At 40.8% G+C, this 25,650-nt stretch overlaps 1 protein-coding gene across 3 annotated transcripts in view; it reads left to right on the top strand.

Annotated features, from left to right (window-relative positions):
- Positions 1-25,650, top strand: part of cadpsa (Ca2+-dependent activator protein for secretion a) — a 348,666-nt gene that overhangs the window by 305,669 nt on the left and 17,347 nt on the right. For all 3 annotated transcript variants that reach the window (XM_076883644.1, XM_004572172.5, XM_076883645.1), the window contains one exon: positions 4,172-4,279. In XM_076883644.1, coding sequence (XP_076739759.1) covers positions 4,172-4,279 — 108 coding nt within the window. The remainder of the gene's footprint in view (positions 1-4,171; positions 4,280-25,650) is intronic.

Here is a 25,650-nt window from a genome sequence, read left to right as displayed (position 1 = left end):
TTGCTAATATAAGCTTCAGTAACACTGCCCCCTACGGTCTTGGTATAGACGTCAGTTAAGGCTCGAATGCGGTAACTGACATTTGGATTCTCAGTGGACTGTAAGAGGTAAGGCAGCTTAGGTGCTAATATTTCAACAGCTGCACTGGACTCAAACTCTACAATCTGACTTTTGTGGAATGCAGAAGAGTCATCATCGACAGCGAGTACTCTACGAATAGTACCATGTTGCTCTAGAAACTCAAATACCTCTTTGTCTATCTCTCTATCTGCAACACCGCTAAAAATTATGGCATTTGGTACTTTAATGGCATACTTGTTGTCAAAATCCATTTTCACAGTATGCGAGTTGTCTGATCAAAGGGCAAAAAGGATTCCAATGTTGTCACACAACACTCTAGGCTCCTGGCTGGCTCGCCACTTTTTATTCTATGTAAATGGCCTGTATTTATATAGCGCTTTACTAGTCCCTAAGGATCCCAAAGCGCTTTACATATCCAGTCATCCACCCATTCACACACTGGTGATGGCAAGCTACATTGTAGCCACAGCCACCCTGGGGTGCACTGACAGAGGCGAGGCTGCCGGACACTGGCGCCACCGGGCCCTCTGACCACCACCAGTAGGCAACGGGTGAAGTGTCTTGCCCAAGGACACAACGACCAAGACTGTCCAAGCCGGAGCTCGAACCGGCAACCTTCCGATTACAAGGCGAACTCCCAACTCTTGAGCCACGATCGCCCCTATGTAGCACTGGTGGTGCAATACTAGTGGGCATGTAAGACCTGTTAGTGCTACTTCTAGCCTTTTTTGCATGTAGTACAGGCAGTATAGTTACCTTTAACCGCAGTATGAGGACAGAGGGGAAATATGGGCCAGATCGGAGAGGTTCTAGATTCGTAGGAGCCAAGGGTGTCTGACAACAGAGGACTTCTACACAGTAGGTGTAAAAAAACAAACAAAATTGCATTTATTAACAGTTATCAACGTTTAGCAGGTTGTGCACATTTAACAAAAGTAGAGTGCGCTTCGTGGAAACAAAATTGAATAAAATAAACCCCATGTCGCAGGTTGCCATTGGGGATCCACACGCAGGACTCCTGATTTGCAAGTTAACAATAAAAGTTTATTTACAGTTTCTTCACCGAGTGTATTTACAGGCTGGGGTAGTGGTATATACTGTACAAGACGTGAGGGGGCAGGGCTCCAGGGATCCGGGGAAAAGGGGAATCACACACACGCTCCACTCCGACCTCTCTCTCTACTAGTGACCAGTTGCTCCTTCCACACACCGCTCGAGGAAACACAGGGATGGGTCCGGGAAATCTAGGTACAAAGATACACACGTTAATATCTAGCACGCAGGCACGAGAAACCTGACAAGAGTTTAACAACGATCCACCGCTGAACAACAGACCTCTTACCTCTTAAGAACCAGCTGGTCTTGATGAGGTCCAGGTGTTTCCAATGCAGGGAGGCGTGGGCCGAGAGCGTGAACCCACCATGAGTTCCACCCCAGCAAAACAGGAGAGAGAGAGAGAAACAAAGAGAGAGAAAGAGAGACCGAGAGATAGGAGCATAATGATCAGCCCCTTGCTGATCCCCCAGGCCGTGACACCCCACAAATAGTCGACCCAAGGATATATTGTCTTTTGTGTCCTTTTTTAAAAGTCAGTTGCAGTCTCTCAATGTTCAGTAGTCACTCAGTGTGTTTGTAACCAGTCGGGTTACAATCTACCAGTTCATCCGGCTCTTTGGGCTGGGCTCGCCATCCAGTACTGGAAAAGGGATCCTCGATTCTTCTCAGGTCCTCAAAACCAATCCAATCGAAGTAAGCAAAGAAAAAAAACCTGACCATGTAAAGCAACAAATGCTACACGGGGCTTCACAGTGCTCACGTTGGCTCACGGCCTTCGGAACACACTATCACTCTCATTATTTTCAGCGAAGAAGGACTTTTACTTTCCAGTTAGCTTCTTCACCGCACGGGTAATGGATCTTTCACCGTCTCTGTCTCTGGCGTATCTGACTGGTACACGAAGGCACACACAGGTGTCCAAGCAGCGCACACAGGTTGGGGGAAGGTCAGACCAGCCAATGAGTGGTTGCTCAGTGGATCTAACAAACACACTCTAAAGGACAAAGTCCTGCCTCTATACCATTTATCCACATATTAGTTAAACTTATGTTTACATGCTTTTTATTAGTATTTATTATATTTAATAAATATAGACATGTGCGGAATCCACAGAAACCTCAGAATCTCAGCTAAAATGTCATATAAACCATTTCTACAACTACCAAACACACCGAAAACAAGCTGTGATTAAACGAGCAGTTATGTAAATGCACAGAAGTCCGCTAAACAAACAAAACCCAACCAGAAATTCTTCAGACTTCATGTAACCGGCTAAAGATAGGCTGGTTAGCTTCCAGGGCTATCACTGACTCCACACACCAAGTTTCACCACGATCAGACCAAAATTCACTGAATGAGCTGCAAAAGAAGACCACAAAAACAAACAGCGGCGCATATGCGCTAGGACAGAAATTGGCTTACCGTCCCGAGTTCCTCCATTATTTTCGCCGGTAGCCGGTAGCCACGTGATTACCAGTAGTTACCATGCCTACCTAGCCACATCAGAGCTGTTTTCCGTCAACAACCTCCATTTTAGACCCACCTACGTGACTGGACAGACGCCACATGCAGTAAATTTGGTAAAAACGTGGGTTTTGGCATTACAACGTCTGATTGGTTGAAGTGACGTGAACGTGACATCATTACTGTGAATCTATTGGCTCAAACGATTAAAAAGAGGTGTCAATCATGCAAATTGACCAAAAGACACCAAAGTTACAGGCCCTCGGAGTTTAAAGGGCCAGAGACCAATTAAACGCTTCATGCGCACTGCAGAAAAGGGCCATTACAATGTAAATGTGTGGTTAATTCTTCAAAAATCTATTTTTAAAAAAAGCATTTTTAGGCCTGTTAATAAAATGTATTATTAATCTGCTCTTTAATACCTAAAAAAATCAACTGGCATGGTGTCCAATTGTGTGCCAAAATTGGACATTTTTGTACGTCTGGATATTCATGTATTGACAGGGCTGTAATTTTTCACTGTTTCACTTTAGAAACATAAATCTTTACACAGATGATGTTTATATGTTGGTTACTGAATTTCTGGAACCAAATGTGATCTGAGGCATATTTTTAAAAGGGTTATCTGCTAAAATAAAAAAAAAATAAAAAGAATTAGGCGAGGATAAAATCTACTTACTTTTTCTGTGTTCCAGTCTCAGTAACTTTGACACAGTAATATCTGCTTCAATATTTACACCTCTGATGAAATTTCCCAAGTGTTAGCTTTATTTTGATACCAAGATTGTAAGGACAGAGTTTGTAATTGCAGAGAAATAATCAATAAAATTTGGGCATTACATTTTCGAGCAGGAAGCTCAGAAACCCCCCTGGGGCTTAAGAGGTTAAGATAATATTTTCTCTTTCTATCTTAAACACACCTAAACGCACTCACATTACGGTCCAACATCCATTTCGATATTCTGCTTTTAAGTGAGGTATTTTTGCATCATGCAATAAATATTTGTATTTTCTGTATCACTATGAGCTTTGTCTGTTTCCTTTCTCTGTTGTGAAGATAACTGAGACTTGAGATCCGGCTGACCTTTCACTTTCATTTGTGAATGCTTTGTAAGGCAAACCTTGTTGTGTGACCTCAATTAATTTGAGATCACACAAAGTACTAAAGCTAACAGCTAATAAAATAAGTACACACTCAACCAACTAGTTTCATATATGCATACATTTTCATCTAAGTTCTTCTTTCATCAGTTGCTAAATGATACCGTGAACTATGAACAGCTGTTTAATAACTTTTTTGTAGATGACATAAAATTTCATAAAAATGCTATTATTAAACATGTATGAGCGTATTACGCCATTAATTATCCATGTTTATAAATTACATACCAGCGAGTTAACTATTCATTAATGCTTTACTAAAGCTTTTAAGTGTATAGTCATTATAAAGTGTCACCATGAGGAGTAAATCATGTACCTTCCAAAATACACTTTGTCATTTTTACTGTTTTTCTAAGCAAAGACAATTTTTATTTGATGTCTTTTTCTCCTTTTTCCGGGTTATTTACAGAAGCCAGGGATGGATGTAGCTGACAGTTATGTGACATTTGTCCGTCATTCCCAGGACATGCTGCGGGAGAAGGTCAATGAGGAGGTGTATGTAGAGCGAATATTTGATGTAAGTAAGCTACAGCATTGCCTCTTTTCTCCAAATCAAAGAGTAACACCAAAGTTTCATTTACTTCATTTGCGCTTAATGTGCAGCTGTCAGGTAAATATTTAGTTTCACATCATTGCAAGTGAAAAGAGAACAGTAAATGTTCGCAAGTATTAAGGTTTGCTTGTTTTTTTTTTAAAGGGGTTTTTTAAAATTAATGTATAGTTGGAGGTGAGTTAAACAAACCAAACACACAGCACTTTAAGCTACTGCAGTTCTTACATTCAGTGTAACAGAGATTCCAAATAACAAACGTAGGCAACGAGATTGGCTGTTTGTTATTTGTTACTGCTGGACAAGAACAAATGCTAACAACTGCAAGCAGATAACTCCAGGAGGATCCAAGGCCTGCACAAAAGTGTACAAAAAAAAAGTTCGCTCTTTCTGCATGTGATATACACAATGAGTGAGTTGATATATTTACAAAAAGTGCCATGTAAAGATCATGTAACAGGCACAAAGCCTGACATGACTAAGGCCTCTTCGCAAGAAGTACACAGAGTTATTATAGAGATTTGGAGGCCAAGGATAGAACAGGAATGCTGCTGGAACCCAAAATGTCCAGATGTTGGGAGGAAAACATACAGCAGCTGATATTTCAATATGAAGCTCACAAACTCAGCAATGCGCAGAGGGACATTCAGAGACTGTAAGAAAGTGGAAAGGTCACAGTGTCTTATTAAAACAGTACACAGGTTTTTTTTTTAATAAAAAGACAAAAAAAAAATAAGCAAACAAGCAAAACTGGCAGTTACTAATGTTTTGTAAACTCTGAAGAGTACACAGAGCTCAGGGCTTTTGTTAACAGGTGATACAAATTCCCATAGTCAACACTCTACTCCATAGCTTAGAGTGCATTGACGTATATTTCAATTACTGCCTCACAGGAGAGGAGAGAAGCCAAATGCAAGACATTGACATTGACACCCAGGTTTGTGAATGTGATAACTCAGGGATGAGGCAATGTAGGAGTTTGAAATTGATACCTCAGTGCATCTATTAAAAATCTCGGAAGGTCTCATTGACCTCAACCGTAAGGTCAAAGGTCAATGAGATTCATGAGAGCCAAAGTTTTCTGAAAATCTTGTGAATGCGCTAATTTGAGAATGAGGGGAAGTAGATTTTTGAATTGATGCCATAGGTGTTTCTATGGCAAGCCGAGGGGTAGCACTGGCAGCGGACAGTACTAGTTTAAAAACCTCTGGTTAACTTTCATGCATTACAGTTAAATTAAAGTGCATTAAGACAAACCTTAAAAATTTACAGTAGTGTTCAAGAGTCTTGAGCCATCTAACCTCTATTTGTATTTTGATAGAAAAATGAAATATAGGTACAGTGATTTACTGAAATGTTCAAACATACGTGGAAATACAGTTTATAAAACACTGTAAAGGCAGAGTTTGTATTCTGTTTGAAAGTCGATCTTTGGTATGACCAAGTTTACTCTTCAACACCATCTGAACTCTGTCCAAGCCCACTTGTAATTTCTGTAACTACTCCTCAAGAAAGGTTCTTCATGCTTCGTGAAGGACATTTCAAAGTTGCTCTTAGATGTTGGCTGCCCTCTGTTATGTTTGTTTGTCATCAAGATGATCACACACGGCTTCAGTAATGATTTGGTCCAAGCTCTTAGGAGGTGAATCTATGACAGATAATGTTCCATTATGTGTTTTTCTATCCAGGTATGCTTTCACTGCATTGATATTTTGATTGGGGTCATTGTTATTCTGAAAAATGAAGTTGCTGCTATCCATCCATTCTCTTCCACTTATTCAATTCAAGGTTGCTGAGGAGCTCAAGCCTATCCCAACTACCATAAACAGGCCATAATATTAGACAGGTCACCAGGCTGTCCCAGGGCTAACATAGAGAAAGAGACAACTTTGTCCTGTCTCCCTCCCCTCACCCAAACTGGTCAATGAGCTTTGTAAGGTTTCTTCCTGTTAAAAGGGAGTTTTTCCTTCCCACTATCGCCAAAGTGCTTGTTCATAGAGGGTCATCTGATTGCTGGAGTAATTCTGTATTCTTTTGGGGTATTTACCTTACAATATAAAGCACCTTTATAGGGACTGTTGTTGTGATTTGGCGCTATATATATAAAATTGAATTGAATTGTTAACCCCTTCAGACTTGTTGCTGATTTCAAGTCCAGTTCTTGTGTAGTCTGGCATGCTTCAGCCTTTTCTGATGATTCTGTTCCTTAAGATTGGCTTCTGGACAGCCGTCCTTCCAATGAGACCAAATCTAATGAGAAACAGGACATGGATTAACTGATGGGTCATTTGCATCACTGTGTGAGGTCTGGATTTTTTTCTGTATTTCCCCATTGTTAATGTGCTCTAAATAGTTTTTCACAGCTGTCAATTCTTCTTTTGCTCTCAACTTATTTAACTGCTGGGATGTTTCACTCGTGTTTGAAGCTTTCTGAAAAATGTGGCTAATCACAGTTAGATTTGAAGAGCTTTTCCCCTTAATAAACTTCTTTGTTTAGTGTCACAATTTGTTTGATGATTTGAAAACTATCCCAAAAAGTTTCATAGCACTTTAGGTGTCATATTTGATTACTTTTCTTGGCAGAGTTTAATTTAATGGCCTGGCTTCCTTTCTTATTAAACATACACTTCCAGTCACTGTGACCAAATAGTTCAGTCTTTGTTCCATTAGACCACAATAGAAAAGATTTCCATCTGGGCAACTACAAATTTCTGTTGAGTTTAAATGTATTGCGATACTGCGATATCTGCTTCTAATAAAACATATATTTACACATATTCTTAAACTCTCTAAATATAGTAGTCAGGTGTTATATATATTAGTCAATAAAGAAAAAACAGGTTTTCTCAGTGTTCATAGTTTTACTGTATGAGATAATAACACCAGGAAAAAGGGAAAAACATTCATTTGGTGAGTAAAAGAGACATACGGCTGCTTTCCAAGTCAAAGTTTTTTATAAAACACAAAGCGAAAGAAGTAACATGTATTTACAAGAATGTACAGTGAAAAATATAATATAAAAACAAACATGCATCACCTTCAAAAATTCGAAGATACTTCAAATAAATTGTCGTTTGAATAAAAAAAAAGGATAAAAGGTAAATAGGTGCAAATAACTTTGTTGTTTGCAAAACTGGTGCATATGATTTCAAAATTGACAATTTATATTTGCATTTAAAGTTATATATAACTTTTTCTACTCAGATTTTATGTTTTTTGTCTGATTTTAGATCAATTGCGTTAATACAGTAGTCAAAATTAAAACATAACTGTAAATTCAGACACGTGAGGTTGTGCTGAAAAGAATGAGACCAAGCAAGGCAAAGTAAACAGTTTTTAAAGGTAAACTGTGGAGGAAACATCAAAAGTAGTTAAAAAATGGCCATTATACCCTAGACCCCAGAGGGTTAAACATTTTTTTAAAGTAACGCAATAGTTACTTTTCAAGTAATTAATTACTTTTAGAATCTTGTAACTCAGTTACTAACTGAGTTACTTTTTTGAAGAAGTAACTAGTAGCTATAATTAATTACTTTTTCAAAGTAACTTGCCCAACACTGGTCATAAATTGTATAGGTACACTGCACAGTCACTCGCCTAACCTACTGATAGAATTTCATTTAAAAACAAACTTTTGGGTTTTGTCTATGTCACAAATATTTCAATCCAGTGGAATATAACTTTATTTATATAAGTGTCATATCACAATAATAATTGTCTCTAGGTGCTTTGTATTGTGAAGGAAAGACCGTGCATTAATAGAGAAAAATTTAAATCCTGTTATAAAAATTAAGGAGGACCGACGTAAAAAAAAGTTAAGTCGAGAGAGATGCTGAGATTTTTCACTTTATCCAACTTCATCAAACAAAAAGATTTTTATACTCTTGTTTGTCAGAGGTAGAAAATGTTAAAAGGAACTATTCCTGTGAACACGATTCCTCTGTGTGAAGATGACGAAGCTACCAAAAGGCTGCCGCTGTACACTGTGCCCGGCCAAAGCACCGCCCAATTATAGTTTGGAACCACAGATAATGAAGTAACAGGATGATGTTTGATACATGTGCACAGTTAAAGACTTACACACTGTCCTTTCCATCTTTCCATCAATTGTTTGACTGTCTACATTATTACAGTTCACTTGATAATTACTAATAACTTCACTTAATGACTTGTTGCAGTCCTGAATTTGAGATATGAACATATCCTGCGCCTAACCATTTGTGAAATGGCCACGGGCCAGGAGTGCAGTCTTTTGTTGTGGGGTCATGTGGATCTGTTTTATTGGTTGCTGACAGTTTAGTTAAATACTGATCCTGGTTCCTTGATATGTTTTTTGCTTACAAACCTTACATGCCTGCTTACAAACAAAGGCTAAAGCAGCAACCACCAATCAGGAGTGAGGTCGCTCGCTGGACGGACCAATCAGTGGCTGCGCTGCAGGACGCACTGGATGAAGCAGACATGTTTCGGCGCAGCTCTGATGACATCAACATGTTTACGGAAGCGGTTGAGGGATTTATCGGGAAACTAGCGGGCGACACAGCAGAAGGAACTATCATCCGAACGTTTCCCAACCAGAAGCCGTGGGTGGATAAAAACATCCGCGACGCTCTGAGATCACGCACCGCTGCCTACAATGAAGGGCTCGTCTCCGGTAATATGGACCTATACAAGGCTGCGTCCTACAACGTGCGCAGCGCGGTCAGAAAGGCAAAGTGGAGATAAGGGGAAAACTAGAGTCACAGCTCATAGTGCGACTCTAGGAGCCTGTGGAAAGGACTGCGGACTATAACGGACTATAAACGACCAGCTTCTTCAATGATGAATGCCGACACTTCACTGGCTGATGAGCTGAACACGTTTTATGCTCGCTGCGACGCCACAGCAATTAAAACAACAAACGGCTGCGCGCGCTCGGAGTGCACCAGTGAAGAAAATGCATTCATCATCACAGAGCATGCCGTGAGGAACACCTTCAGGAGGGTGAACACCAGGAAGGCAGCAGGACCAGATGCAATCCCTGGCCGGGTCCTTAGAGCCTGCGCTGATCAACTAGCACCGGTGTTCACAGAGATCTTCAACCTCTCCCTGGCCCAAGCTGTGGTTCCCACGTGCTTCAAACAGTCCATTATTGTTCCTGTTCCAAAGAAACAACAGCCCGCTTGCCACAATGACTACCGTCCAGTAGCACTGACTTCAATTGTGATGAAGTGTTTTGAAAGGCTGATGAGAGATCACATCACTTCTTCACTTCCTGCTACCATCGACTCACTTCAGTTTGCTTACCGGACTAATCGTTCCACAGACGATGCCATATCTCACCTGCTCCACACATCCCTGAGTCACCTGGACACTGGCAGAGGGAATTATGTTAGGATGCTGTTCGTGGACTACAGTTCAGCATTCAACACAATAATTCCCTCTAAGCACCAAGTTGAAGGATCTAGGACTCAGCTCATCACTGTGTCAGTGGATCCTCAACTTCATCACAGACAGACCCCAATCAGTGAGGGTGGGAAAACAAGTCTCCCCCTCCATCTCACTCAGCACTGGAGTGCCTCAGGGCTGTGTTTTAAGCCCCCTGCTGTACTCACTGTACACTTATGACTGTGTAGCCACATCCGACACCACCTCCATTCTCAAGTTTGCTGACGACACTGCTGTTGTGGGCCTGATCTCCGACAACATCGAGACGGCCTACCTGGAGGAGATTAGGAACCTGGAGACCTGGTGCCAGGAGAATAACCTCCTCCTAAACATCAGCAAGACTAAGGAGCTGATCGTGGACTTCACTACAAAGCAGGCGAGGAATTATGAGCCCCTGGTCATCAGTAACACACCAGTGGAGAGAGTGGACAGTTTCCGATACCTGGGTGTCCACATCACTCAGGACCTGTCATAGTCCTGTCACATCAACTCCCTGGTTAAGAAAGCCCGTCAGCGTCTCTTCTTCCTCAGAAGACTTAGAGACTTCCATCTGCCACTGAAGGTGCTCAAGAACTTCTACTCCTGCACCATCGAGAGCGTCCTGACGGCAAACATCTGCACCTGGTTTGGGAACAGCACCAAGCAGGACAGACGAGATCTGCAAAGGGTGGTGCGCTCGGCAGAACGCATCATTCAATCAGAGCTCCCTGACCTGCTGTCCATCTACACCAAGCGTTTATTTATTTTTTTAACAGTGCATTGTGTTCTGCGTCCTGATTGGCTGTAGACTGTAGATTGTCAGTCAATCTCGTGCCGTGTCTCCTGTACAGTACAGGATGCGTTGAGCTTGTCAAATTTACATAAATTGCTAGCAGTGTGACTCTGAAGTGCTGTACTATATGTTTGTACGTTTTCTCCCTAACAAACAACAATGTCGACGAATCATTTTGCACCGTCAAAGGCAACCGCGTGTGCCTTTGGTTTCATTCTATAATACTGGGCTTATTTTTCTATAAAGGTTTGAACTTTGAGAGTTTAAACAAGAGAGAAAAATGTGAAAATGTCTGAGAAAAGTGTATAAAGTGTGTAGTGACGGGTTTTACAGCCTTTAAACATCTATAATAATTGTAAAAAATAAAGTTGGCTACTTCACGGGTTTCACCTATCACCTTTCACACGACGGACCACTGTATATGCTAACTAACAACAGATACAGATATCGAATACATATAGAAAATAAGAAATATATGATATTATGAGCTGACGAAATATAACTGGGACATGATGTGCAAAATGCTTTCACTGAATCCAGTGTGCAAAGTTTTTATAGCCAGAGTAAATAAGTGTGTTATTGCAACATGTTAACTGAGCAGTGATCTGAGGGGCCGTTGTTGTAGTCTGACAGCCCAGGGAAAGAAACTATTCTTATGCCGTGAGGTGTTGGTTCTGATGGACCGCAGCCAGGGGGAGGTGTCACAAACAGTTTGTGTCCAGTGTGAGGGGTCCCCAGCAATATTCCTTGCCTGCCTCAGTGTCCTGCAGTTGTACAGGTCTTGTAGGGAAGGCAGATTGTAGCCAATCACCTTCTTAGACACACTGCAGTCTGTGTACCAGATGGTAATGGAGGAGGTGAGGATTGATTAATTGATGGAGGAGTAAAACTGCACCATCATTGACTTTGACAGGTTGTATTTTTTCAGCTGGTGCAGGAAGGACATTCTCTGCTATGCCTTGTTTATGAGAGAGCTGATGTTAAGCTCCCACTTTAGGTCCTGGGAGGTGCTGATTCCATGAAGAAGAAGGCCTTCACTGTCTCCACTGGGCAGGCATACAGGAAGATGGGATCTGGGGAGGCTGGTTTCAACCTGAAGTCCACTATCATCTCTCTGTTATGGCAGCATTGAGCTCCAGATTGCTGGCACTGCATCAGGTCACAAGACTGTCAGTCTCGCTCCTATAGGCCGACTCATCTCCACCTGCACCTGTGGTGTCATCTGCAAGCTTCAGTTTGACGGACTGGTGTCTGGAGGTGCGGCTTTTAAGTGTACATGGAGAAATGCGGAGGAGAAAGTACACAGCCTTTCTGATTCCATTATCAATATCACTTATAGGTGAACTGGAAGCTAATAGAGCTGTTTAAGAACATGACTAAGGGATGGATCCACTCGAAAAGGAAAGTTTAAAACCTAATCTTAAAAGTAGAGAGTGTCTGTTTCCATAATCTAAACTGAGAGCACAAGGGCCTGAAAATTCTCCTTGCTGGGTTATCTCTAAACTGGATCACAGAACAAGAATCTTAGTCAAGCATGCCCATTTCTTTATTGTGTCCTGATATGTACAGTTGGCCCTACCTGCCTGTAGCATTGTGTTAAATCAAAGCCTTTAGGTTTATTCCTTCTTCTGTGATCTCTCTGTCTGTATGTCCTCACACAGGCTGACAGAAAGATGTCTGGCGCTAGATGTTTGCTGTTTGTTTCTACAGCTTGATCTGTTACTTTGCCATGCATCCTGTTCTCCTCCACAAGAGCATTTCTAATGGAATTTGTCTCAGGCAGTCTCCTCTGTTGTCAGTCTGTATCAGTTCTCCCTGCAGCATTACAAGGGCCAGTGAAGGTGTCTGTAGCTGCTGCCTACAGCTCTGTTGTGCTTTTCTTGTCACTCAGTCTTTAAAAAAATCAACAACAAAACCCCCCAAAACAAAACCCTGTTTTCTCTCTGTTAGCTTTGTGCAATAATGCAGTGATACGCCACACTTAGAAAGGTTCCTTGTGTCAAATAAATAAATAAATGGAAAATCACTGGCACGTTCTTCAAAAGGTGGTTGGTTCCAAAATTTAAGCCGCTGACATTAATTGTTGTAAAACTGTTGTAGGAAATTTGCTACTATTTTGAAACATGAGCCACCATCAGCCAGAGTTACAGTCCACCACATCAAAGGGCCTGCTGTGTGTGCACGTGAGTGCTGGGGTAGGGGTTGTCATCTTGAATTAACATGGATGGATTCTCTTTAGTCTTTACTTTGTTATGCAACCCCAATTCGGTTGAACAGATTCAAGTACAGACTGTACGTCTAAAAATAAATATTTTCTGGAGTTCCACAGAATTATATCCTTGGGCCTATATTTTCCACATATACACTGGGCCACCTACACATGAGACCAAGGGTCAGCAACCTTGGGCATGCGTGCCCCAGCTGGCACGCGAAGAGTTAACTGATGGCACAAGCATAGCTGGACGGGCCGATGATTTTTTTCAGCACCACGGAAAAACACGGATACATCCGTAGAATTCACAATGTGTTTTCGGGACTTTCAGGTGTTTAGACCAATGTTTTCTTTTCTGATCAAACCAGAAAGGTTTGTCAGCTGGATTTGTCTCGCATTAACTGGCTCGACACAGAGGACATCGAAATGCAGCTGATTGAACTGAAAAGCTCGACTCTGTGGGGTCAAAGTTTGCAGAACTACAGACGCAGCTGGAATCCACAGCTGTGCGTGTTCATGGAGCTGCATGTTCACCTGCTGGACGTCACTACCTGACAGGTTTAGCGGTCTTCAGAACATTGCAGAGGCCTTATTGACAGTGTTTGGCTCCACACGTCTATGTGAGCAGGTTTTCTCTCACATGAGTCCTCAGGTAGCCTCTGAATGCTGGACACTGGGAGACCTGTGTCTCTGAGTGGGAGACCAGAGATCACATTAACATGTGTGTCTCTGTATCAACAAACATGTCATATTGGCCCAGTTTATTTTTCTTATCATTGTTGTGAGGAGACCATAAATAGCATTTGTATTTTCTGTTGTTCAGTTCATTTGCTGTTATGGATAAAAAGTCTTTTTTTTGTTTCCAAACAGCTGCTAAGTATTCGCTGATAGCTGCCAACATCTGCGAACAAATATAATCCTATAAAGTTGTTCTATATAGTGTGTAACTGTTAATATAGAGCGTTATTACATTTATTGCTAATGCAGTCATATGGCACATTGGCTTCTGAGGAAATTTTAGATGCACTCGTCATCATGCCGACCCCTGCATTAGACCTATAGACGGTACCTATTTCCCAGATTTATTACCATGTTGAAAGTTCTCCAAATGCATTTTGCTCTTTTGTTAATTATTTCATTTAATTCTGGTTTTAGTTTTCTCTGGTGCTACAATGCCTTACCACAATAACATATAATTAACATTCTAATGACCTGTTCTTTATAAGTCACCTTGGGCAATACACTGCCAACTTTGTCATTTTATGTTAAGGGAATTAGACCCATAGATGTGGGCTATATCACAAACCAAACACTTTTATGCAACAACCCATTTCACATACAGACTTTAGAGAATATGAAAAGCATTGTTGTGGTGTGTTGTGTGCCTTTACTTTGCACTAAACTTACAGCTTTTCCAAAATATGATTAATTATTTTTCCAAAGGTCTTCATGCTGCAGATACAATATAAAGTATTTTGTTCAGCTTTAAGCTCTGCAGTCTCTAACTCACACTATAAAAAGGCTCCTAGAGTTGCTGGATTTTTTAAGGTATTATGAGATTGTATTTATATGTATGAGGGAGAAATTAATTTGGCTCCTTGCAACCTTTCTACCCTCCCTGGTTCTTGAAAGACTGGCTGAAGAGGCATAGATTAAAACAGATGTGCTGAAATAATACTGGAGTAGGACTTAGTTTGGCGCCGCCTGGGGATCATTGATTAAAAAAAAACATGTCTTTAGCTTGAGACAAATCCAGTCCTGCAATGATACCCCACAGCTTTGTGGACTATGACACTCCCTGTACCCAGTCCAGGCACGAGGCGAGCAGGAAAATAAAGATAGAGTTGTTGAGCCACCGAATCTTTAGCCAACCCCAAGGTTGGAGTTGCAGATACTGGGATTACATGGGTCAATTATACACTTAATCTGCCTTTGCTCACAGGGGATTAGGAGCACGGCTCATTGATTGATTTGAAGCATTTCCGCTGACCTTGGGTAGTTGTCAGATTCACAAGTATGGTGAAATTGCACTCCTCTACGACCAAAGATAAAGAGCTTTTTAATCGCTGCTGCTTCTGCCGTCTCTGTTTACCAACTGCCGGAGGGCTGAAGTAAAGTGGAGTGAGGGCACGGGTCAAACTGAGCTGTAGATTGTGGGATTTAAGATCGGTGCTGTCTGCACTGCTGTACTTTGGTCACAGCGGGTGGGTTTGTGTTAGTGTTGTGTGTGCGGAGTGCAGTGTGTGTATGTGTGGAGGGGGGGGGGGGGGGGTTAGCAGTGACAGAGAATACCGTCATACCAATTGGCTGTCACCACTTTGCCATCTCTGGTCATGAGCTGCCAGGCTAAGTGAACAATTTAATCAACACCATGCAATCTTAACTGCTGTCCTTATCTGACTGGCTGAAAGTTTTATTTGAAGTACTGTGGTGAAAAAACTGAAAGTGTTTATCTATTATTTATTCTGATCTCAGCAAATATAATTCAGTTTTATTTATATAGCGTCAAATCACAAACACCTCAAAGCTCTTTATGTTGTAAGGAGAACACCCCACAATAATGGGCACTGCATATCAACAGAGCTAACGTTTTTAGAATTGCGTCTTTCAAATCCACTTTTTTACTTCTCATAGAGAAAGATCAGTTGTCCTCACCCCGTCCACAACAACATGACTGCGATGCTGCACTGATCCTCTCGTTGTTTTTTATGCTACCGAGTAATCTGTTGTTTAAATGACACTAAAAGGATTACACAAGCAAACAGGGAGTCATGGTTACAGTCATATCAGTAATATTAACCATAATCATAATCATAATAATGATATTATTATTATTGTTATTAATATTGTTGTTATTCTTGTTATCATCATTATTATAATAATAATAATAATAATAATAATTATTATTATTATTATTATTATTGTTGTTGTTGTTGTTGTTACGAAGAACGAAGGACAGCCAGGCAGAATATGTTACACTGACTGTGTTTTTTCATAACATGCTCTGAAAGGTTTCACTTCTGTTTAATGAAGTCTGTAAGCAGCTTAGAGTTCTCAATAATTACTGGGAGAGAGAGCATTTTGTTTCCCTGCTTGGTTTCTTTTTGGCCTAAATCCTCTGTGAGCATACCCAGCTCCATGGTGTTGGGAGGAAACGGCTAAGGATGCTAAAGCCACGATCATCCCGAGAGGAGGGAAATACAAGTTTAATGGAGACTTCTCTTTTGTCGGGTCCTGCTGGTTTATTGATGATGACCAACAGGGTCAATTGATTGAGGACACGCATGTCATCTCTCAGGTCTCTATCACTCTTTCACAGCCCCTTTTCCTTCTGCTTTGTTATAAAGGGAGGTACGGTGGCATTTGTTTGATTAACTTGTCTGACAAAAGTGACAGCTGCTCATGTGTGTATGTGGATGAGTGGCCCAGCGCCGCTCCCTCTTTGTACATCTGTCAGAGCCTGAGCAGGGTGAGCAGGGTGAAAAGAGACAAATTGGACCCAAAAAGAAGGCCATTCACCTTCCCCAGACCCCCCTCCAGTGTTCCACCCCTCTATCCCATTCAGGTGCTCGGCAGGACCCTCAAGTGCTTGCTGGCTTATTCCATTTTCACTCCCCTCATAGAGTTCTCTGAGCCCACAAGTGTTTTAGCCCTCTTTTTTCTTCCCTCAATCCTCCCCTAAGCGGCTCTTTGTAAGTAGAATGGCTCACTTTTCTCAGGGCCTGAAGCTGCCGGGTTTTTTTCTTTTTTATTGTCTGCCACAGAGCTTTTCTGACGCTCTTTGTATGTTTACTCAATGACTGGTCGCTGACCGTAATTCCAACTGTTTAGTTCCTCACAACATGGCCCCTCAACCCATTTCACCCACCACCCCAAATATACACCAATCCCTTCTCCAAGCCACCGTGTTTTTATAATGCTGCGCCGTATTTTCTCTCTTATCTGCTGAATTGCAGGTAGAAGGAGATGCATTTAGCTGTTCTTCTTAACTTTTTAACCAGCTCTCTTCATGAAGCGCCCACTGTGCTCTTTTTATGGCTGTCCCAGCTATGACTATGGTCAATGGTCAGCTGCAATTTGTGCCATACCCAAACATGAGCTGTGGCTCACGGAGTTTATGTAAAAAGCTCATTTTTTATACTAAAGGTGATGTTTGTATTTGTGCACCAATAGCCTAATCACAGAAAAATGGTTCACATTCTCCAAACGCCTGCTTTACATTAGCAGCAACTTTTCTAACTCTATAGAAGACCCTTGGCTCCAAAATCATTGGCCACATACAAACTGTTCCCATAATGTTTATTGCTTGCGTTACTTCATAGCAGGACATTTGGGGGAATATATCACTGTTTACGAAAAATAGGAAATTAAATCTGTGAAAATTAATTTGACCTTTTAGAATGTTTGGATACCTTTGCAGTCAAAACATTTTGATTGGGAGTTCCCCAGCTCTGGGGGGTCCCCTGTTGTACTAATTCATAAAATAATTGATCACTGGACTGAAGACATCAGAAAGTTGTTTTTATCATCATTGCTAAATTGTGAAAGTAGCTTTCCATTAGTATCCACATTCGTCATCGGAATATCAGGTTTTAAATCATTGAGCAATATCTAAAGAAATAGACTCACATCAGTGATTTCTGGAATTCCATGTTGTACAAGAACATCCTTAATTCTGTGAAAGGTTTTACATGTTCGCTGAGGGTCAAGCTTGGCCGTGCAGGGTGGGCAGAGGGGAGGTGCTCTGACCTACTGTCTGAGTTACTATGGTAATTGAGTGTCGTCATCAATGGACCCTCACTGCTGAGCTAGTGAGCCGGACTAGAATAGACCAGCAGTGGGCTCTGGAAAGCAGAGCAGGTAGGATTAGACAAGCCCTTTGTGTAAAGTGCATAATGTCTTGCAGTCAGATTTAAAGACCTCCCACCCCCACCACCTTAGTCTTATTTGTTTCTTTGTTTGTGCGAGTATGCTTATATGAGCTATGTGTGTACACTAGTGTAAGCAAGTGTGTTGTCAAAGTGAAAAAGAAGAAAAAGTAGTCTTGCTTTACGGCACTCAGCGGCCTCCCCTCTCCTTCACAAGGAAGCCTGTCACTTGGCATTAGTGTTGCCGCACCAGCAATCATCATTCCATGCCTCCTGCTAATTGCAGGCACAGCTGGGTCTCAGCAGGACACGCTCTCTTTCTCTCTCGTGTTGAACTTTTTCTGCCTTTCTCGCTCTAAAATAGTGCAAAAATTGCACACAAATTTTTCATCTGTACTACGCAGACTACGGCTCAGACATACTTGTCCAGTGGTCTGCTTAATGGTCACTTAGCAAACAACAGCGATTTATATTATTATGACTTCTTTTTTGACACCAATTCAACTGTGAACAAGATGTGTTTTCAATGTATTTCAAAATTTAAATTAGCTTGTACTTAATGAGTAGTTGTGGATTTTAACAAAAATATAAGTTATTAATATTCCACATTTTTTTCTTTAATGTTAAAAACATCTTCACAGCAATTAAATCAAAGAAGTTGAAACATTTTCGCCTCAATTTCCGTCACAGTCTGCCGATTATGCAAACTGTGTGGAGTCTGATGTAAGTGACTCAAAATACAGATAATGAGGTTAACAAAATGCAAGCTTTTTATTGGGCTGTTGCAAAAATGGGACGAAAGAAAAAATCAGAAATCCAAGGGAAGAAAAAAAGCTGCAACTACAAAAGCGAAGAAGAAGGAAAAAAGAAATTAACAAAGACTAAAGGGAAGAAACCACTATTAAAAACAAATTCCCCTCTCCCCTCGGTCTATCCTTCAGGCTCGGGTCCTCTACCAGAGGCCTGGGAGCTTGAGGGTCCTGCACAGTATCTTTGCTGTTTTCCAATTACCACTGGGACCACTGTTACCTTCACCCTCCACCTCTTCTCTGTGCTCTTGGTACTTCTCCTGTTCCTTCTTCCTGATTTTGATGTCATTCGGTATCATCGTCCTCTGTTTGTCCACCACTATGTCCGGTTGGTTAGCCACCACCATTTTGTATCTGGAAGTGCCACAGGATCTTAGCTCGGTCATTCTCCACCATCCTGGGGGCGTCTCCCATGTTGACCTCGGGACTCCCAGCCAGTGGCGTGTCTAGAAAATTTTTGTTGGGGGGGCCAGGTAGGGGCACAGATTTGGAGAAGGGTGGCAGATTTAATTGGCAGATAATGTTTAAAAAAAAAATTCTACCAACCCTTAACCATAATTCAATAATCCTATAAACCTAATAACCAAATGCACTTTTAACTCTTATTAGAATGAGATTTTGACCACTACGGTGCAAAGTTTTTAGATACTGCGTTGATAAAGTACAAGAGATACAATCAGTGCTTTGTCAGTGTTTACTCAGCAGTCAAGGACATCAATATTTGCATAGCATTTTTACTGACATATAGTGCACATATGTTTTGGGCAAAAACATTTTTGAAAATTAAAATACGAACATTTGTAACAAACAATTGACAAATTAGCCAATGCCAATGCAAAACTTTATCTGCCTGTTAAAAAAAAGAAGATAATCTTCTCACAAACTGGTGTTTGATTTTGAAACAGGAAAAAAGTGGGGAAACAAATGAAAAGACTAACATTTGAATGAAACCTGAAAGCAAGTAAATACTTTCTATGCTGCCTTATGGTAAACTTTGGTAATATTGATAAAGAACAACACTGGCTGATGATAAAATACATTCAGCTGGCATGGTGACTCTGCCAGTATTAACCTGCAGGGCTGGACTGGGACAAAAAAATTGGGCATTTTTACTACAGACCGACCCACCAGGTAGTAAAGCCATAAAGCCTTTGAATGAAAACAAATGCTGTTGTGACAGTGATGTACAGTCTTGTTGGTATATGTATGATTTCTATACATTTTACGTCAGATAAAAACTTTGGTTGTAAGATTTAGATAATTATTTAATAAAAGCTAGACATTTTAAATGAGAATAAGAAAGAAAAGTATTTCTTTGTGCCCCCCTCTCCCTGTTAATGCCCTACCTGCCCCCCTGGCAAAACTTTGCTAGACCCGCCCCTGCACAGTTACCAGCTGTCAGCTACATAAAAAAGGATCCTGGTGTTATTTGTCTCTCAGAAACAGTTCATAACTTCAACTCATTCATGTCACCTAAAAGGTAAACCTGTTTCTCCATCACCTGTTCAGCTCTGATGATTCAGTAAGGACATCTCCTGGTTTCATCTTCATGTTTCCCTCTCACCAGATAACCAAACCGACATCATGACCAGCAGCTTTACAGCTGTGGCTCCAGCAAACATCAGCTGATACTAGAAATTAATATTAAATACATTCTAACAACAGCTGATCAAGCTTAAACGTGCTGCTGTTGTTTAGCGCGACATCCGCTGGTTTCCTCTTTCTGGCGCAAAGTGGGCGATAAACAAACAAGAGAGCTGATCAGCTGATCATTGATCAGTTTCATGATTGAAGTAGCAACAGGAGAGGGAGGGGGAGAGAATGAGAGAAGAAGAGGCAGCTGTGCAGCGTAAAGACAGAATTTTGTGTCTTTTTTTCATTATAGCGAAAGTCCGGGACAAACTGCGTCTCTTCTCAGCTCAATACGAAACGTGTAATATTTTCTCTGAATGAGGGACCATTCCATTTTTTTAAGGAGCCGTTGGCAACTCTACTAACTAACCTTATGAATAAAATAAAGTTCACTATCAGTAACATCATAGCACCCACCCAGCTGTATAAAAACTCCGTCAAACTGGCTAGAACGCAGTATGAGTTATTGCAACTGACAGTAAAAAGTCAGCAACATGAAAATAAACTCCACCTAAACTTGGTTTATATCTGACCCAGATAGACTGCAGGTCATAACTTCTTACCTGAAGTTCAGTTCACCTGACACTCGGACTGGTGGCTGCTTCGGGGCTCTCCTCCTGCCTCCCCTTCCCTCATCCACCTGCTGGCCTCTGTGGAAGCCCCGTCATAGCCACCACCAAACAACGGAGTTATTTCTACACATCGACCTGCATCTGGCCAATCCACCACCTCTCATTGTTCATGCCATTACAAAAAAAATAAAAAATAAGTCACTGGGGATATGCCCGGTATGCCCGATGGCCAGTCCAGCTATGTTAACCTGCAACCAAATCTGCAGCTCCATACAGCAATGTTACGACTTAGATTATATCTTATAACTCATAACTCTTATGTTAGCTGCCCTCAGTAGCATACTGTCTGAAATATTCCACAGCTGCAATAATTCTTTAAGTGTTATTTTTTTCCTTGGTATTCTAATTTCACCGAAGTTTACTAAACTCAACAAACTTAATATTACTTACCGGGACATTTATTCTGTCCTCATTTTCTTTCACCGAAAAATTGTTTCCTGCAGTGCGTCTTTCGCGCTTGGCTCTCCTACCTTTGCTAACGTGATGCGCATAGCGCAGAAGCGATGCTGCATTCACTTACACTCGGATATCTGAGCGTCACCGTGAAAACATAATCGGACATTTGATATTTGATTGAATTTTATTGTTTTGCCTTTGGGGTGGCCAGTCTGGTTTGGGGGGTGGCCTGTGCCCCCCCAGGCCACCCCGCTGGACACGCCATTGCTTCCAGCCCATACTCAGCACAGATGTCCCTGTACACTATGCCGGCCACTTGGTTATGGCGTTCCATGTATGCCCTGCCTGCTAGCATCTTGCACCCTGCTGTTATGTGCTGCATTGTCTCAGAGAAACAGAACACCTGCATAATTAGCGTGGCTTGATGGTTTAAGCTGTGAACACACTGCCAAATCTTTGTCCCTGTCCTGTCCCTCTTTATTCACTCCTCACTCTGAGTGTTGACTCCCACATATTCCTGCTCCACTATAACACTGGGACTTTACTGAAACACAACAGAACAGAAGTGAACTTAGTGAACTGTGAGAGGAAGAGAATCCCAACGTAAAACACATACAAAGATACATCTTGTTTCCTTTTTTAAAGTGAGACAGATAGGTTCCAGTGTTTGCGTTCATTACATTCATGTTGCTTTCTTTTACTTTCAACAGGCACCATAACATAACATATGTCTGTTTAATACAGCTTTTAACAGGATTGTATTAGTGTGTTAGAATAATATCTGAATGTTATAAGTTAAATTAATGTACACAATGTTCCCACTCTCATGGTTTCCTCTTCAGACACTTGCAATAAAATACGAAAAGACAAATAGTTTAACAGAACGTTAACAGAAAGTTTTGCCAGAATTAAATCCCCTGTCCAGACTATTTGGCAAGCTGTACAACTTAACTCAAAATACAACGACACCAAATCTTGAAAGAACAAATTAATTAAGTAAATTAAGTAAAAGCAGGCGGCTTTGATCAGGACCCTTTTTCTGCTTTCCACGCAGCACATCCCCCCTTCTGTCCCCCACACAGCCGTAACTCTTTCAGAAGAACATCCACCATGTTTTTATGAACTTCAGCAATTTATATATAAGCCTTGGTGTTTACCAGTGGCCAGTGTTAAGGCCAGAGCGCATTCAGAACAGAAACAGTTCTTTGAGTAATACAAAGACCTTTAACTGGAGGCTGTGTGACTCCCTTGTTTCAGTACGTTGCTGTGTTCAAAAGGAGAGACAGAGCATATGCAACGGGGTTTTATAGGCACCAATATCAGGCAGTTCACACCCCCTAATTAGTCAGTGGTCATTCAGATCTGTCTCAGGGTGCTGAGGCAAGGTCTCAGGTGGAATTACCTAATAGCAAAGCTTGTTAGAGGTTTGCACGAGTAGGCATAAAGTTGGACTCCAGGAACTACTGTATTTCTTACAAAACACAGTATTCTAATATCAAAATAAAATTAAAAGTAGCAAATAAGGTAGCAGGCCGTGCAAAATGTTTTGGTCCAAACAACATATTGACAGTGATGTCTACTTTAAGTACATTAACAAACTGACCAAATTACCACTGAAAGCATTGAAATAAATAACAAAGAAGTAAGACTATAATTTTACTTTTTAGATAATTTGAGTACTAAATAATAAAATCATTGTTTAATAAATAAATAGTGAAATGTGTACTCTCTCATGTGTTTTTGTTCAAGGTTGTATTTACTGCACACACACACACACACACACACAAGAGGCAGAAAGAGGCAAAGTCCCCCGATTCCTTGTAATCTCTTTGTACCCACCATAATGTGGCCCCTACTCAGCTTCAACATTCCTGTCACTCTGCAGCATAAAGGCTCATGAATAGCCCCACAAAGGAGGGCCTCTGACCTAACAAATTGGTTGGCTTTTTTGAGATTTTCTGAGTGTGTGTGTGTGTGTGAGGGTGGGTGTGGGTGTTTATAAGGGCTGATTTATGGTCTGGTTGAACAACTTCTGACTATGTTAGAGACACAGTGGAGGGCTGAGTGAAAATGCAGTTGTCATTGTTTTGGTATCGTTTAAATAAACAGGGTAATAAGGCCTTTTTGCACATCTTTTCTGAGAAGTTCTTATGTACAGTTAGCAAATTATGACATGAAGTGGGTTTAAATATTGGATTGCATGTGTTGAAAAACAGTCACACAGAGCCCCCCATAATCTGATGTAAGCAGGGTATTTGGAGAGAGATTCTGAAGGTATTTCAAAGTCTGAATAATTATTTATTAGCTGCTTTCACTCACAGAGAAATCAGTATAACTACTGTCATCTGTAGTTATAAAGAGGTAATCAGACTTAAATATGCAAAACTAAAGAAGTCAGTTGCTTCACCAGTTTGAGGTTAATATCACACATTTAGCATCATCCCTCATCTAGCAAACCTTACTGTGAAATAAAAGGATTTTATAATGGCCAGTAACCAGAAACTTCTTAAAGTCAAAGCTGTGAAGAAAGCGAAGTGCTATGTCTAACCATATCAATAACACTGGTTTATAGTGATGCAAGCCATCAGACAGGTCACTAGGTTAGGCATTATTAGGTATATTATTTCACTTATCACATCACTCAGTGATTCTGTTGCAATACACATTTAATTGAAAATGTTTAGATGCCTCGGAGCCATCATCTAGTCAGTTCAATTCATTTTCATTTATACAGCACCTTGATCTTTCTGAGTGAACTTTCTTAAAACATCAGCATATCTATTGGATCCCACTCCTACAAGGCTGCTTAAAGAGGTCTTAACATTAATCACTGGTCCAGGCTTAAATATGATCAGTTTATTTCAACATAGTCCTTCAAGATGGCCGCAATTAAACATCACTTACAAGCTAGAGCTTTTAAGCAATGCCATGCTAGAGCATGCTGTAGGTATTAAAACTACTATGCTGCAGTGGTTTGTATCATATCTATCTAATAGACTCCAGTTTGTGCATGTAAATGGAGAGTCCTCTTCACACACTGAGGTTAATTATGGAGTCCCACAGGGTTCAGTGCTAGGACCAATTCTGTTTACGTTATACATGCTTCCATTAGGAAGTATCATTAGAAGGCATAGCATACATTTTCACTGCTATGCTGATGACACCCAGCTCTATTTATCCTAACATATCCTTCAATGTGCATATTAAATAAATATGTAGGATTTGCACAATCTCTCTAAAGTTAGAAAGAAACTGTCTCAAAAAAAAAAACTAGTTTGCGCATTTAGTACATCTTGGCTGTAATTCATCATTATCAAGATGTCCTAAAAACTCCCTGAACAGCCTTCAGGCAAAATGCTGTCGTGAGAGTACTAACATGGACTAGCCAGAGAGAGCATATTTCTCCTGTACTATATCCTATATATCTGAATCGAAATTTAAAATCCTTCTCATTGCATACAAGGTCTTAAATAAAATGGTGGTGCGTAGAGACATATGCAACCCTTTTATGCAGCACCCAACTCCTGTGCACCTTTTTGTGTTTTTAATGCGTTTTTGTTGCATCTTCCTGCAACACATGCCTGCAAAGTCAGTCGTCAATCCTTTTTCTTATTTTGTATATATTTCGCTTGTTGTGTGTGTATCCATTTGGACTGTATATATTTCTGCTGTTTGCTATATGTTCCTGCTGGGCAGTATTTATATTTTATTCAAGCACAGTTGGTGTGGAGCAGCTACAACTTAATTGCACATGTACAATGATAATAAGGGGCTATCCTATTCTATTCTATAATCAGGCCAAATCTTATCTTAAAGACCTCCTATGAAACATATCACTTTTTCAAGATTTTTCTCATCTAGAAGCATTGTAAGGCTCATCCAAGTAATGTCTTCACTTCTGTGGAGCTCAAGTCTTAAATGGTGAGTCTTCTTCACACAATTAAGCTCATTATAAAGTACCACAAGGGTACTTTTTTGCTGGGACCAATTCTCTTTCCATTATACGTGCTCCATCAGGCAGTATAATTAGAAGGTCTAAAGTGTCTAACCACATGATTACTCTGAATAGCATTATCTTGGCCTCCAATAACACTGTGAGATATCCTGAAGTCAGTCAGTCCTACATGTTTCAGAACTGTCAAAAATATCTCTGAAATTAGGATTATCTTGTCAGGGTGATGCTGAAAGACTAGTTCATGCATTAATTACTTCTAGCCTCAGCTACTGTAATTCAGTATTACCAGGTTGTTATAAAACTAACTGAAAAGTCTTCCGTTGATCCAAAATGCTGGCATAGCATTTTGGATTTGGCAATACTGAAAGGAACTAAAAAGAAAGCATATTTCTCCAATACTGGCTTCTCTTCATTGGCTCCTTGTTAAATCCTGGATCAAATTTAAAATCCTGCTCCTCACATACATGAATAGTCAAGCCCCATCTTATCTTAAAGGCCTCATAGTACCGTAGTACCCCAATAAAGCACTTCTCAGACTGCTAGCTTACTAGCGTGGAGTGGAACCTTCTCCTTTCAGGCCCTCTGGAACACGCTCCCAGTTTGGATTAGGGAGGCTGACACCCTCTTTACTTTTA

This window comes from Maylandia zebra, linkage group LG5 (assembly GCF_041146795.1).
Source record: "Maylandia zebra isolate NMK-2024a linkage group LG5, Mzebra_GT3a, whole genome shotgun sequence".
In the NCBI taxonomy this organism is placed as follows: Eukaryota; Metazoa; Chordata; class Actinopteri; order Cichliformes; family Cichlidae; genus Maylandia; species Maylandia zebra.
The sequence above is the reverse complement of the archived record's forward strand: the minus strand, read 5'-3'. Positions and strand labels throughout refer to the sequence as shown.